Consider the following 16,550-nt stretch of genomic DNA (forward strand, 5'->3'; position numbering starts at 1 on the left):
GCATGCAGGCCCAAGATTGCTCAAAAACGTGAATTTGTGTACAAATCCAATGCAAATAGTGTTTTTAGCCAAAATTCATAAATGTATCATTATTTTCCTTTTACTGATTAAAATAAATTAATTCCATCTTTTTTGTGGTCAAAATAAAGTCCCCAACTATTTCCATTGAATAAGCAACAAAAAACAAAAAGTTGGAAATCATAGAAATAAATAAGAAATTTAGAAAACAATAAAATACATAAAAAATAAATGTGATGTAAATTTTTGAAAGTACATTCGATTAGATTTGAATAAAGTGTCTGTGTACCCAAAATTAGCATTTAAGGGGCATTATTTAGTTAATTAGAGCAAACTTTTTATTTTGCGCATAAATTAGCATGATTAATTAGCAATGAGATTTTTTCGCAGAATTTGACTTTAGAGTTTTGTAGATTATGACATGGGTAATGTGCGTGCCAATTTTCGTTGCGATCACGCGATAGACGCCGAGATCATTAGGGGGGCTGAATCAGCCCCCCCCCCCCTTTAGTCTTCTTAGGTGTCAAAGTAGCCCAGTCTATTTAGGGTTAAAAATGAAAGATCCCCCAACTGAATTACATAACATGAAAAAAACATACACATTACACTATCTCTCACCTCAAAAAGAATTGTTTCAACATCACTAGAAAGTATCCAGGCAATTAATCATAAAGTAACTTAAAATATTAGCATTCACCGATTCATAAATTTCTATGGGGCCAAGCATCAAATGAACACAAATGTTCTAAGAAAAATAACAGGTGGTGTTTTGTCCTGTACATGGAAGCATACTGAGGCCAACTACAAGCACTACATGTAGCGATGAAAGTGAACACTCTTCATTTTTGCGCAATATTTTCCCCAAATATTCCTCCAAGCTCTTTGCCCCTGGTTGATAGAGAAAATGCTTTTTTACAGTGTATGTAAATTGAAGGTTTATTATATATTTTTAAAAAAATCTCAGTAGTGCTCTGTACCTTTCTTGATCATGGCTTACTAGGCAAGATGACTGTCTAGTTGTACCTTTGTTTTGGTAAGCACAAGTTTGATGATAAAGTATTTGTTCTACTTTAAAAATGCACCTGTACACATTAGTTCTTTTGAATTAGCTACTGACATGCATTAATTTCCCTCTACAGATGAGCTAGCCTGTCTACCAAGTATAAAGAAAATGCTGACCTCTCTTGCTGAAAACTGTATAGTGGCAGAGACAATTCCACCTACACAATTTGAATAACCTCCAAAGCCGATAGGTCAATCTGAAGTCTACTTTTCTCCAAAGGTCAAGTCCACCCAAAGTTCAATTGAATAAACAAATAAAAATCAAACATTACGAGCATTTGAAATTAAAATCTCATCAAAATTGAAAGTCTTGTCATTTATTACACTACAGTATTGCATAATTATTTGCACATACTAGTAGCAGTATTACGCAAATGACCGAGCTGAATATGTTGTACATCCAATTCATCTAATTCTTGTTTAACCCTCAATCTCCCGGGGTATTTTGATTCTTGTCAATCCCGGGGGGGGGGGGGGGGGGCCATTATGGCCCCCCCTTAAGATCTCGGCCGCCGATTGCGCGAGCGACGCAAAAATTTGCACACTGGTAGTGTGCGATGTAATCTACAAGGCTGTATGGCAAAAATTTCCAAAATAATGAGATTTTATTTTATATGAATTAATTATGCTAATTTATGCATAAATCATACTTTTTGCTATAATTCACTAAATAAAGCTCCTAGAATGCTGATTTTTGGTTAAAAAATTCTTTGTAGCAATCTTAACAATCGCAATTAAAAAAACTTCGGTTCGGAAATCAATTTCTTTTGTATTTTATTGTTTTATGAATTTCTTATGTATTTCTTTGTTTTTTTACTTTTTGTTTTTTATTGTTTTTTCAATGGAAATCATTCCAGACTTAGTTCTGATCATAAACAAGGCAAAATTAATTCAGTTTAATCAGTAAAAGTAGAAATAATGATACATTTATGAATTTTGGCTAAATACACAATTTGCATTGGATTTGTACATGAAATCACGTTTATGAGCAATTTTGGGTCTGACATGCACTTACATAATGTTGCGTAATGTCGTAACCGTGTACCCGGGCGTCACAAATTTGGTCTCAAAATTTGCGCGAGACTTGAAAGTAAAAAGTCAGTGAGCGGCGAGGTCAAAAAAATTTGCGCAGCAGATATATCGCGAAAATTGTCAAGGGGGGGGGCCATTATGGCCCCCCCCCCCCGGGAGAATTAGGGTTAACATTCAATACTGTGCTTTTTTTAATTCTTTTTGTTTAAGCAACTTGTTAAAGTGGATTTGGCCTTTGATAATCTTGTTTTTACACCTCATTGTAAGAATTCTCCTAGAAAAATATTATTCTGCTGTCCTCTTGATTCAAATCACACCAAGTTGATTGTTCTTTCACCCTTTAAACCATAACACATAAATCTAAACACAACAAGCGAAGCTTTGAGTATTGTACATTGTATTTATTGTCTCACACATTGAACATCTGCACAATATTCAACATATGGCCCGGAGAATGTGTCTTTGAGTTTCTGTGATGTTGATCTCTCCCGATAAGATCAATAACGAAGGATTGATTTAGAGTTCTTTCTGCTATTGCTGGGTTTCGCATTACGAGTGTCCTGTTGCTACCATTGATTTGTGCTGCTGATCTAATCCCTGGCCATCATCTTCTGGCGGGCAAGCTTCTTCTTGGAGACCTTCTTCTTGGCCTCCTCCTCTTCCTCTGGCTTGGGTACCACCTGTTCACGCTCAGTCAGGATCAATTCAATGTGGCATGGGGAACTCATGTAAGCTGGCAAGAAAATGAAAAGGACAGGAAATACAGTTAACTCAGCATAAAAGACAGAGAATTTTCAGACCAGATTATGCAATACATGTGTTCTTTTACCTCTTTTCAGTCTAATTTTGCAGAAGTCAAACAGATTTCCATAGTCACAGTATATTGGACTTGGGAAAAGTCATCTGTCCTTTGAATGCAACTACAATCAACATGAATGCTATGAAAGAAACGAAGTTGAGGACACTGAAAAAGGGTCACCTTATAGTTAAAGCCAGAACTGGGCTCAAGATTTGGTGACAATTGCTTTCTAAAATCTGCCCTCTGCTCTCCAACAAAAGTTGAAAATCCATGTTCAATTAATGTTCAAATCAAATATCAAACCATCTTATTCTAATATATTTGGTCATAGACCCATCATAAGGTGTTTGGTGATCTAAACACTGCAAAAATATTGATTCTCACTCCAAACAAGACATAAGTGATTTTGTGTCTCGCCCACTTATGAAAATAACAAGAATTGTGATTTGCGAGGACATGCAATTGTATCAAAACTTCATTGTGAAATAACTGGGATGGAATAACATTTATCTTAAGAGTCTTGCATGTAAACTTTAATGTTGACCTCAAAATGAACTTTTACCTTACCACGTGACCTCTGAACACAATAACATGCAGGTCTTCTAATTACACCTACAACCCAAGTTTGGTTTAAAAGTGACTTACGGTCGCAGAATTATGCGTCATAACATTGACCTCAAAATGACCTTTGACCTAACCATGTGACAGCTGATTGTGCCATGACATGCAGGTCTTCTCAGTACATCAACAACCCAAGCTAGGGTGAAAAGTGACTTACGGTTGCAGAGTTACGTGTCATAGGAGAGTCTTGCATGTAAACTTTAACATTGACCTGAAAATCACATTTGACCTTACAATGTGACTTCTGACTGCAGCATAACATGCAGGTCCCCCAAGTACATCTACCATCCAAGTATTATTGAAAAGTGACTTACGGTTGCAGAGTTGTGTCATAAGTGAGTCTTGCACATAAACTTTAACGTTGACCTGAAAATGAACTTTGACCTTACAATGTGAACTCCGACTGCAGCATAACATGCAGGTCCCCTAAGTACATCAACAACCCAAGTTTGGGTGAAAAGTGACTTTCGGTTGCGGAGTTGTGTGTCATAAGAGAGTCTTGCATGTAAACTTTAAAATTGACCTGAAAATGACCTTTGACCTATTATGTGACCTCTGACTAAATAAAATGCTGGTCCCCTAAGTACATCTACTATCCGAGTTTGGTTGAAAAGTGACTTACGGCTGCAGAGTTATGTGTCATGTTTGTGACGGACTGACGGACGACATCTCGCCTTCACCTCTGGTGGGCAAGACAAAAATGGTTTCCAAGTCAGATACTATCTAGCAAGAGGGTGAATTCATAGGAATTTACATTCCTCTTCAAACCCCAAGTGTGTATCATCATTCTTTGGAAACAACATTAGCTACATAGGCTGCAGCATAACATGCAGGTCCCCTAAGTACATCTACCATTCAAGTTTGGTTGAAAAGTGACATATGGTTGCGGAGTTGTGTCATAAGGTTTGTGACGGACGGACGACATTTTGATCCCTAAGTCTCACTTTCACCTCTGGTGGGCGAGACAAAAATGTCTACAAATAGACATGGTGCACAACAAAGTTTCCCTCTAAGAAAAAATGGAGGCATAAAGACATGACGGGCACTTACGATTAATGCGTCCATGAGCACGGTATGTTCTCCTCCTCATCTTGGGGGCTGCGTTGACCTGGATGTGATCGATGACAAGGGAGTCCACGTCAAGGCCCTGCATGGTAAAGAAAAATGGGGTGTTACATTTCTGCTGAGACATAAAGATTGAATGCACCTGTCCAAAACCATTTTGTCATGGCCAGAGCAACGCACTCAATAAAAATAAACAATTTTAACTGGTTTAAGACTAGATATCAAAAAAATGAAACAAGAAAAGAAAGAAAAAGAAATAAAAAGAAAAAAGAGACAAGAAAAGAAAAAGAATAGAAAAAAGAGAAAAAAAATAAAAAATAAAAAATAAGAGGAAAAAAGCTGTGGCAAAAATAGTCAATCCTGACTGGTTGCCAACCAAGGAAAGAAGAAGAAGTCAAATCATAAACAATGAATGAACAAAATGAAAAAAAACCATGAATATGATTTTGCATGGGGGATTTCTCAATTTACTAGCTTGAATTTATCGGCTAATACAACATTGTCCCTTTTTTCAGGAGAAATTTTCTTCATTAAATGTTAACACAACCCTTAGACATAAGCTCAGGAATGTACGGTTTTACATTCTATGATTTGACTACACTTGCTATCAATGTTTTATGATTGTTGGATTACGAACCAGGGTGCCTGAGTTGTCTTTTTGAAATAATTCATTTTTTAACCAAAACATTAGAGGCACCATATCTAGTAAAATTTTGCTATTGCTTTCAGTTGATATAAAACATGAAATGTATACTGTTAAGTCACATTATCTGTTCATACATTTGTGCTCGAAATTTTGTGAGCCCCACCACCAAGTTCACTCCTTCATGCCGAGTGTTGAATGTAGACAATTCACCTGACTTCACAATTAAATATCTAGAATGTGGCAGAACTTAAACGCTTGAAATATATTCATTTTCTGGTGAGGTCCATAACTTTTGAGCACCACTGTATATCAGACTGAGGATGACACAGCAAGGCACAGAAATCCACCGTCAACGAAACCATGGCAAGTTGTTCAATAAATTTGGATAAGGAAAACAAGATGGTCCTTTTGATTCTTTTTCACAACAATCACCAATCATCAAGATTTTTTTTCTCCAAATATTCTCAACCCGATTTTCAGGAACGTCATTAAACATTTACAACCAATCAATTCATCCATCAAGACTACAGTTTATTGACACATCATGCTCCGGTGAACACACATTTTCAAACATAAATATCTGCATAACTGACTGATCAAGCTACTACAAAACGTTTACACCAACAAAGGCACTCAAGTCGACAGGAATTTAAATAAAAAACATGTTTTTATACAAAATAAATTTTGCAAATGTTGTTGTTAGGTCAGAAAGCCACAGATCTGTTCAACCACAATCATAAAAGAAACCTGTTTTTCTGTGTAAATACATTAACTTGTGCAGTCGGATGAAAATCATTCATATCTATGCATGTGACATTCCAATATGATATGACAATGTATTCCTAAACCTAGAACCCTACCCTTTCCAAGTGGAAACAAAGTATGACAAGAAATGCAGGACTATCAGTGAGCCACTGCACTTATGAACAAAAAAAAGTATTTTTCATTTATTCTAGAATATTATTTTGAACAGCTTTTAAAATCATAAAGCCAGGGAAGGAGATATACCTTGTACTCAGCATTGCTCTCAGCATTCTTCAAGAGCTGAAGAAGGAACTCTGCACTCTTCTTGGGCCAGCGACCTTGGGTGTGATTCCATGCCTTAGCCTGTAATAGAATAGAACAATATATGTTCAGAGTCATCCCAGCCTAATATTTGTGAAAATTTGCAATCCTCTCAAAACAAAATGCAGAAAACTATGTCCATGTTGAACATGTTGCAACAAAAGTTTCTTCAACTTGTAACAAATTTTACTTGCAAAGTTCAAAACAATTTAATGAAAAATGTAAAAATTTGTCCTGTGAATGACAACTTTGGAAATGTAAGAAAACATTTTTACATAATAAAAAAAATAATAATAAACTGGAATATTATAAAAGCATTCCTTTCAAAGTGGGAAATATTTCTGGAGATATTTGTGTAATACAAAACCAGAGCTGCCAACCACACTTGACAAAAAATCCTATTATTTCACCCAAAAAATCCTATTTTTAGACAAAAAATCCTATTCGTACCCGTTATGTACTTTCCTACTATACATCTCATTATTTTGTTGTGCTCACTGTAATTTTTACATCCGACAAGCAAGGTTCTACATTAACTCTTTTTAGTGCTGGCCCGTTTGGGCCACCAAAACCTTCAAATTATTTGTTTTGATGGCCCGATATTAAAGTTTGGTGGCCCCAAAAATATAAAGAAAAACATTAAAAATGAATACAACAAACTTCTGAAATATCAATTCTGCAGCCACTACCACTAAGTCACTTTCATTTTGTACATCTTGTATGTAAATCTTGTTTGCTGTTATTTTACTTTGCTAATTGATTTGTGGTAAAATATAAATTGTTCTATCATTGTAAATATGAAATGATTGAAAGAGAGTAAAATGTATTGTTCCCAGGATGTGTGGACTTTAAAAAAAATCTCTGTATAGACACACACTCATAATAGTAAAAATAGTGCAAAGCTAACTCATATAAATGTACAAAACAATGATTTTTCCTTTCTTCCTCTTTGAATCCTAAAACCTAGATTATACAGGCTCCAAATCCCATTTATTTTTGTTTTCTCTTTTGCAGCATATTATAGCGGAGAAAATCACAGAAAAATATGCTGCAAAATTAGAACAATGCATAAAAGTGGGAAACGAGCAAAAAAAATTAAAAGAATATTACAAAAAGAAAACAAAAATAATAAAAAATAAGTGAAATAAAACAAAAGAAAGAAAATGAAGAAAAACAGAACAGGAAAAAGAAGTAAAAAAGAAAAAAAAATAAAGAAAAAAAGAAACAAAAGAAAATGAAAAAAAAAATTAATAAAACAAAATTAATAAAAAATGGGGAAGGGGTAAAAATGAGAAGCCATTACAATTATTTTTAACAGCTGTACGTAGCAACAGTTTAAGCCAATTGAGCAAATAATTTTCACTCACCTTTTGGGGATGGCGCATTTCAATTTTTATAACCTTAATTTCGCTTGTATTATTTTTTCAGTAGAAACATATTCTTTAATCAGGCATATTCAATGGGAAGGGTTATATGGTTTAACCACTGTCAAAAAAAAAAAAAAAAAATAAGAAAACGGCAAAAGTTATATCTGGAAAAAAAGTGTGAGAAGTCCTTTACTTTGTTTGCCAAAATATTTGAAAAATTCACATTTCATATCAATGAAATGCCTTCCCAAAGTATTTTCTTTCTGAAGAGTGGTTTAAGAAGTCATTTATAAACAAAAAAGAAAAAAAACGGCCTGCTTATTTTTTGCTAGAAAAGACACAGCTTCGAAAGAAACCAAGTATCAACATACATACAAATGCACATATGGGACTGTGATGTACTCACCTATGTGTTTTTATGTGTATTAATACATTTGGAAATCGGTCTTTTTGAGTCAAAAGAGAGGTCATAATTCCTGTTTTTAATGCTTGCAAATAGTCAGTTTACACCAGATTTGAGTAATATGGACTGTAGAAGGGCAATTCATTGTTGTAAAATGTGACTTTGACATAGATTTTCAAAGTTCTGTGGAAGATTTCTTAGCAGCAACATTTCGTATCATAGCTCCCCGAGTCTGAATAGGCTGATAGCGCACAGATAGCTACATGTAGCTGCAGTGGTTTCATGCAAAGCTCACGCACGCCAGCCGGCTGCCCGGCTTGATAATAGCTACTGTATGCTATAGCGGTAAGCCTATGTACTGTCATGTGTGTGTGTATTTGTGTGTAGATCAACAAAAAGGGCGCATGACAAATTGGTTGCAATTTGAACTGTAAAAAGTTGATAAATGCGTGCAAAATCGGGAGAAAAATTGCGCTACTGTGAAAATTATTGGTTGCCCGATTCGGGCCACCAAAACTTAACATTTTTCAATAATGATTGCCCGAGGTGGATTTCTGTAATGTCGATCTTGCCATAGCTATATTTTCAAAAAATCGTATTTTATTTGTAAAAATCCTAGTGTCGTATTTTAAGTGAAAAATCGTACGGAATACGACAAAATCGTACTATTTGGCAGCTCTGCAAAACGCTGTGCTGAAACTGGATGAACAGGAAGGATTTGGAAGAAGGGGCAATCCCTATCATTTATTGATTTCAAAATTACCCAGAGTGATCTGAAAGAAACTAAATTTTAGCTAACAACCAGCAGGACTTGTGTACAAATACTCTATAAAGCTGTGAGGCAGTGCAAAGATTTCAAGGCTGCAGAATGTCTAAATCATTGGAAACTGTCAAAAAAGATTATCATTATTTTTATTCTTTTAAACATTTTTAGAAGAAAAACAAGTGGAGCGCCTCTGGCAGTCTCACCTGCATAAGGCAATTCAGCATTGCTGACTTTAAAACTACTATAAAATAATTTCCACAATAAACAATGATACAATACTATGTTCATTGACCCTAAATGACATTTGACCATGATCATGTGACCCAAGACTTGTCAGTAATACTTGATTACCCCTATGTCCACATTTCATAAACTATATCCCATAAAATTTGAAAGTAATGACAGCAATTTAATAATCACCTCCAACATGGCCAAAGTTCATTGAAATTAAATGACCTTTGACTGGTCATGTGACCTGAAACTCACACGAGATGTTCAGTGATACTTGATTACTCTTATGTTCAAGTTATATGATCTAGATCCATAAACTTTCAAAGTTATGATGGTGGTTCAACAATACCCCCAACTTGGCCAAAGTTCATTGACCCTAAATGACCTTTGACCTTGGTAATGTGACTTGAAACTCAGGCAGAATGTTCAATAATATTTGATTACCCTCATGGCCCAAGTTTCATGAACTAGGTCCATATACTTTCAAAGTTATGATGATATTTCAAAAACTTGACCTTACGTTAAGATTTTGATTCCCGCAACATGGTCTAAGTTCATTGACCCTAAATGACCTTTAACCTAGGTCATGCAACCTGAAACTCAGGCAGGATGTTCAGTAACACTTGATTAACCTTATGTCCAAGTTTCCTGAACTAGGTCCAAATACTTTCTAAGTTATGCTATCATTTAAAAAAATTAACCTTCGGTTAAGATTTGATAGTGACGCCACCGCAAAAGCGGCGCCAATAGTCTCACTCTTCTATGCAGGCGAGACCAAAAATGACACTATCAATTTTTTACACTTATTTCAGTTTTATAAGCAAATCATGAAATATTAGATTAAAGCCATACAGAAGAATCGCACTATTAACCAAAATCACACTGGCTGCGGCAATCTGATGGTATACATGTACAAGTGAAATCATCTGTAAATATACATCTCGTGATTTTTTCTTTTAGTAAACATTCGCTCGGGATTAACCTTTTAACAAGTAAACAATGTGTTACAGAGGCATACAGACACAGAGCAATGACTCCAAAATAGACATAGCTACATGTAACTTGCTTTGTATTTCTTTCTTTTCTTCAGGTTATCAAAATCTTTGAAGCTTCACACTTCTCTAGATGTTATCCATGAATGGTTTCATGAAACTGGTCCCCGACCTTTGTATTAATCACAAGTGTTGAATTTATCCTAGTGCTTTCTTACCTGGGCCTTGCGTCCAACGGTAGCATTGAATCTGCGGAATGGAACACACTGCTTCTTGTTGGTCACATCTTTAAGAAAACGAACAGCCTTGCGGACGTGCATGTGCTTGATGGCCTGAGCAGTTTCACGGGTGTTCTGAGAACATGACCAATTCAGATTTTTTTACAAAGTATGTTAAGATGACAATAGTTACAGAGAAGATGAAACGAGTATCGCTCACTTCAGAGGTACAAAAGTACACTTTTATTCTTTCTTCTATTTTCTTAAGAATTCTGAATCCTTAATTGCCCAAGGGTACCATCTCAAGTTCTCTACCTCATTCTTACAACTTTCCTAATGTACTGAAACTAGCCAGCCAAACATGATGTTATCAATTTTTTAAAATTTTCCTCAAATTTTCAGTCAGAATAGCTTTAGCGGGGGTATTCATTTTCTTTGAAAGAATTTAAGAAAAATATTTTTTCACTGATAACTTTTTAAATATCATGAATTAAATTTAGACAGAGAAAGATTAAAAAAATCTTACCTTGAAGTGAACACGGAGGTACGACCCCCTTGCCTTGCAGGCTGTTGTGCAAGAAAATAGAATAATCAATACATAAATCAGCATTACATCTCGGAATGAGATTTGATGTACACCGACAAATTCTCCTTTGTAAATACAAGTGCACATTTTACAAAAGTGATCTTCAATGTTCAGAAAAAAGTACATGTACGTAACTCACATTTTGCAATAAGTTTCACAATCAACATCAAAAATATAAATATTCTTATGTAAAACGATAAAAGACTCAATATCCTTTCAAATGTTTTAAGCCTTGAAGGCATCTACCGCCACTAAAAGATATTAATCATACATCTCACAATATAGGTTATTTTTTTCTTTGTTACTTACACTTGGCAGCATTCTCCGGTTCTTGGGAGTAGCGCGTCATCTTGGAAAGTTATCCTGAAATAAAGGAAATAAAGAACTAGATTTATAATAATATAAGTACCAAGGGCAAGGGGGCACAAATCTCATAAAGCAGGCTGACTGTCCCCAGCCCTTACACAGCCCTCTCAGTATTTCCCAATATCCTATTCAAAACTACCATTTACTTTTTCCTTTTCTATCAAAAATTGGATTATCTTTCAGATTTTGTTGCTTGCTTTTCATAGTATTCTTGGATCAGCACCACAATACAGTCTTTCATTTATCAATTACTACAGACCAAGCAGGTCTTTGCGCTCATCCACTTCTGGCTACCTTGTAATTCCAAAAGTTTCAAAAACCGGGGGAGAAAGATCATTTGCAGAGCTGCCAACCACACTTGACAAAAAATCCTATTATTTCACCCAAAATATCCTATTTTTAGACAAAAAATCCTATTCATACCCGTTACGTACTTTCCTACTATACATCTCATTATTTTGTTGTGCTCACTGTAATTTTTTTTACATCCGACAGGCAAGGTTCCACATTAACTTTTTTTAGTGGTGGCCCATTCGGGCCACCAGAACCTTCAAATTATTTTATTTGATGGCCCGATATTAAATTTTTGTGGCCCCAAAAATATAAAGAAAAACATTAAAAATGAATACAACAAACTTCTGAAATATCAATTATGCAGCCACTACCACTAAGTCACTTTCACTTTGTATATCTTGTATGAAAATCTTGTTTGCTGTTATTTTACTTTGCTAATTGATTTTTGTGGTAAAATATAAATTGTTCTATCATTGTAAATATGAAATGATTGAAAGAGAGTAAAATTTATTGTTCCCAGGATGTGTAGACACACACTCATAATAGTAAAAACAAATAGTGCAAAGCTAACTCATATAAATGTACAAAACAATGATTTTTCCTTTCTTCCTCTTTGAATCCTAAAACCTAGATTATACAGGCTCCAAATCCCATTTATTTTTGTTTTCTCTTTTGCAGCATATTATAGCAGGAGAAAATCACAGAAAAATATGCTGCAAAATTAGAACAATGCATAAAAGTGGGAAACGAGCAAAAAAAATTAAAAGAATATTACAAAAAGAAAACAAAAAAATAAAAAATAAGTGAAATAAAACAAAAGAAAGAAAATGAAGAAAAACAGAGCAGGAAAAAAAAAGTAAAAAAGAAAAAAAATTAAAGAAAAAAGAAACAAAAGAAAATGAAAAAAAAACTTAATAAAACAAAATTAATAAAAAATGGGGAAGGGGGAAAAAATGAGAAGCCATTACAAATATTTTTAACAGCTGTACGTAGCAACAGTTTAAGCCAATTGAGCAAATAATTTTCACTCACCTTTTGGGGATGGCCCATTTCAATTTTTATAACCTTAATTTTGTTTGTATTATTTTTTCAGTAGAAACATATTCTTTAATCAGGCATATTCAATGGGAAGGGGTATATGGTTTAACCACTGTCAAAAAAAAAAGAAAAAAATAAGAAAATGGCAAAAGTTATATCTGGAAAAAAAGTGTGAGAAGTCCTTTACTTCGTTTGCCAAAATATTTGAAAAATTCACATTTCATATCAATGAAATGCCTTCCCAAAGTATTTTCTTTCTGAAGAGTGGTTTAAGAAGTCATTTATTATTTTTTGCTAGAAAAGACACAGCTTCGAAAGAAACCAAGTATCAACATACATACAAATGCATATATGGGACTGTGATGTACTCACCTATGTGTTTTTATGTGTATTGATACATTTGGAAATCGGTCTTTCTGAGTCAAAAGAGAGGTCATAATTCCTGTTTTTAATGCTTGCAAATAATCAGTTTACACCAGATTTGAGTAATATCGACTGTAGAAGGGCATTTCATTGTTGTAAAATGTGACTTTGACATAGATTTTCAAAGTTCTGTGGAAGATTTCTTAGCAGCAACATTTCGTATCGTAGCTCCCTGAGTCTGAATAGGCTGATTAGCACACAGATAGCTACATGTAGCTGCAGTGGTTTCATGCAAAGCTCACGCACGCCAGCTGGCTGCCCGGCTTGATAATAGCTACTGTATGCTATAGCGGTAAGCCTATGTACTGTCATGTGTGTGTGTATTTGTGTGTAGATCAACAAAAAGGGCGCATGACGAATTGGATGCAATTTGAACTGTAAAAAGTTGATAAATCAAAATGCGTGCAAAATCGGGAGAAAAATTGCGCTGTGAAAATTATTGGTTGCCCGATTCGGGCCACCAAAACTTATCATTTTTCAATAATGATTGCCCGAGGTGGATTTCTGTAATGTCGATCTTGCCATAGCTATATTTTCAAAAAATCGTATTTTATTTGTAAAAATCCTAGTGTCGTATTTTAAGTGAAAAATCGTACGGAATACGACAAAATCGTACTATTTGGCAGCTCTGCATTTTGCATGCCCCACTTTGTGGAATAGCCTTCCTGAGGACAAAAAAAAATGTACCTCAGTCGAAACTTTCAAAAATCTTCTAAAAACTTTTTTATTTAACTCTTAGCTCTTTATGCACCTTGAGCACTCTACAGAGTGGATTTGGCGCTTTATAAGTCACATTATTATTATTATTACCATTCAGCATCCTTAAGCTGGTTGGCAAGACAAAAATGGCTGGTTGTGATTCTGACAGTAATAAAATAGTTCAATTATCTGACAGCCTTTATCATTTTATTATTCATTGATATTGTTTTCCTTTTATTTCTGGGAGGTTATCATTCCCCCCCTTTACTCATCAGAAGTCTCTAAAGGATCTACATATAGAGGGGACTACCCTACATCTAGACAGCTGGCAGCCGTCTGTTTCGAGGAGTTTTTTAACATTTTTTTTTTTTTTTAATTTCTCCTCATACACAGACGGCTCGCTATCGTGCAGCCACCATTAGGGGACTTACAATGCAAAATCCCCCCATGGCATTGGGGCTCTTCAATTTTTGTCTTTAATGAATCAAACTTTTGAAAATTAACGCGACCGAAATGCAAATTAATATTCCCTCTTGGCATTAATTGCCAAAAAACGGGGAAAATCAAGTTAAAAGGAACAAAAACAGTGACTTACCTCGGCTGTCGCGCAACTTCCCTGCCCTGTTTTATCTGAACTTTATACACATAAACATATGGCCATTGAGTCCCCTGTACAGATCGCACGTACGTGCAGTCGCCGCTGGCTAACGTCAGCTTAATGGACGACGCCATATTGCCAGATTCAGGCAGATTTGGCCCGCGCCCTCTCCGGCTAACGCTCGGCTAAAGCTCGAACGCCATTCACCCATACACTAATTCCCCTTGATTACCGTTGTTAAAAACCTCTGTCAAATCTTTTCCAGCATTTTGATGAATTAGCGATTGATGTTTTTCCGGTTATCAGATATCCTTCATTATACACATATTTTTTTCATATTTATAACATTTTTATTTTAATCACAATTTTAGTCCAAACGCGGGTCAGTTTTTGTTAACCCACGTTGTTTGTGCATACCCACGTATAGCCTTACGCGTATTGAAAGGAATGATGTTGGGTCGAAAAACAGAATTGTTATTGTTTGTTCCTTGTTTGTTGGGGATGAAACTATGATGGCGACCAGTCACGTTTGACTGTACCGCCAAATAGTTAAGATTAATTAATTAAGGTCAAGGTGAGATAAGAGAAATGAGCAAGGGGCATTGTGGTGGGGGAGGGGGAGAGGGAGAGAGGGGGGGGGGGTTACGAGGGCCGAGTGGGGATACAGTTTCATCATGCAGTACAGGGCGTCGATGAACACTTTTATTTTTTTCTCCAAAATATGGAAAGTGACAGAATAATCAGAAAAAGGTTGATTGGTTCTGATTTTGAAAAAAAAACAGAATTTATCAAGATTGCTGTTATTCTTCATGGTTGTAGAATTTAATTTAGTTTCTCTGATAAGTATAATTCTTTCAAACAACTCAAATTTTGATTAATCATATTTCATTTATTTCACTCTTTTCTTTCGCCTCGTTTTTTTTTCTTCCAAAAAACCAGGGAGCTGAAAAATATGAGAGCTAGAACCTAAAGATATGGGGTAGCTATGACGTTGGAGGGGGCGCAGCCTCATGCACTTGCAGATCCAAATCAATTTTCACAGGGGACACTTAGAGTAGCCCCTATTTCTTTAATATTATTTTTACAAGCAAAAAGAAGTCAATGAAGACATCAGGCCACCGACAGCTGCCTCGTCAAAGGGGGGGGGGGGCGGTCGATTATTTTGAGTATTTTTTTTTCATTTTGTCCTCAATAAGGGGGGGGGTTCAATTAATTCTATATACACTTCTATTGTCTTTATATATGGGGGGGGGGTCTGCTACTGAGCATGTTTTTAAAAGGGCTTAATAAGGGGCTTAATACAACAGAAATTGTACGATTTAATACAATAAAATGTATCATCGAGGTTAATACTAAATTAATACATAATTAATAATTGTTTTAATTGAAAATGAAAATAATAAAGGCACCCATAGATCTTAACATCTCATAAATACAGGCCTAAACCTGTATTGGAAGTTGAACAGGCATAAAGTATAAATGTTTAGCTATATAGCTGATGCTTTGATCCCGCAACCAAATAATGTTATCATAAACTAGTAGATGTTATATCAGTCATGTCAGTGGCGTAACAAGTGAAAATAATTGAGGGTACTACGATATGGCGTATCAGGCAAAATTTATAAAATATATAGTTGCAAGCAAGCGACATAAGCATAATTTTGACTTTTGGTTACAAAAATCCAATTGAACAATTTCGCAAGATTCTCTTACCTTTTTCTTTTTTTTCTTGTTCGTGAATTGGGGGCATGCAAGACCCCACCCCCCCCCCCCCCCCATACAGCACCACTCTTTGTTGTCACTGTCTAAAATTTGATTTAAACTTTGAGAATTTGAATTTCTTATCTAAGTAATCCAAAGGGATAAGACAAAAATATTTGCAGATTACTTATTTCAAAGTATTTTTATACCTATAACTCCCCAACTCTGCTCTAGCTGCACTGCACGTTGCCTAACGGCCTTCCACCAAAGGGCCAGGCCGACTCGCCCCGTGAGCAAGTGACCGCGTTCGCGTAAGTTCACCCGAAGCCATGACTAAATTCTGACCATAAACATCACCTAACTAATCACTCTCTGACAATATTTCAAAGTATCTTTTATTACAGTCGATCCTTTGGGCCATTAAACGATAATATTTCCAATGTTATCATGACAAACAATTTTAATGAGATAGTGGCATTGTAGAAAAAACAAATTTATAAGCACGAAATGGCACCAGATAAATCATCAAACATACAGCGCAGCGTTCGGGACTGGTGAGT

General features: G+C 35.4%; 1 protein-coding gene across 1 annotated transcript; it reads right to left on the reverse strand.

The window, feature by feature from the left end:
• Positions 1-2,492: 2,492 nt before the first annotated feature.
• On the reverse strand, positions 2,493-15,193 carry LOC129262112 (large ribosomal subunit protein uL22-like). Its single transcript, XM_054900157.2, has 6 exons — positions 11,181-15,193; positions 10,812-10,852; positions 10,286-10,420; positions 6,252-6,350; positions 4,583-4,679; positions 2,493-2,845 (listed from the first exon to the last, which is right to left on the reverse strand). The coding sequence occupies exons 1-6, from the start codon at positions 11,218-11,220 to the stop codon at positions 2,703-2,705; spliced, it is 555 nt and encodes a 184-aa protein (XP_054756132.1). The 5' UTR covers positions 11,221-15,193; the 3' UTR covers positions 2,493-2,702.
• Between the last annotated feature and the right edge of the window lie 1,357 nt (positions 15,194-16,550).

This window comes from Lytechinus pictus, chromosome 5 (assembly GCF_037042905.1).
Source record: "Lytechinus pictus isolate F3 Inbred chromosome 5, Lp3.0, whole genome shotgun sequence".
NCBI lineage: Eukaryota > Metazoa > Echinodermata > Echinoidea > Temnopleuroida > Toxopneustidae > Lytechinus > Lytechinus pictus.

Coding starts and splice junctions, on each gene's coding strand:
- LOC129262112 (XM_054900157.2), bottom strand. CDS start 11,220: ATGACGCGCTACTCCCAAGAACCGGAGAATGCTGCCAAGT. Junction 6,351..10,285: donor CCGTTGGACGCAAGGCCCAG/GTAAGAAAGCAC, acceptor ATTCTATTACAG/GCTAAGGCATGGAATCACAC. Junction 4,680..6,251: donor AGAGCAATGCTGAGTACAAG/GTATATCTCCTT, acceptor TTTACCATGCAG/GGCCTTGACGTGGACTCCCT.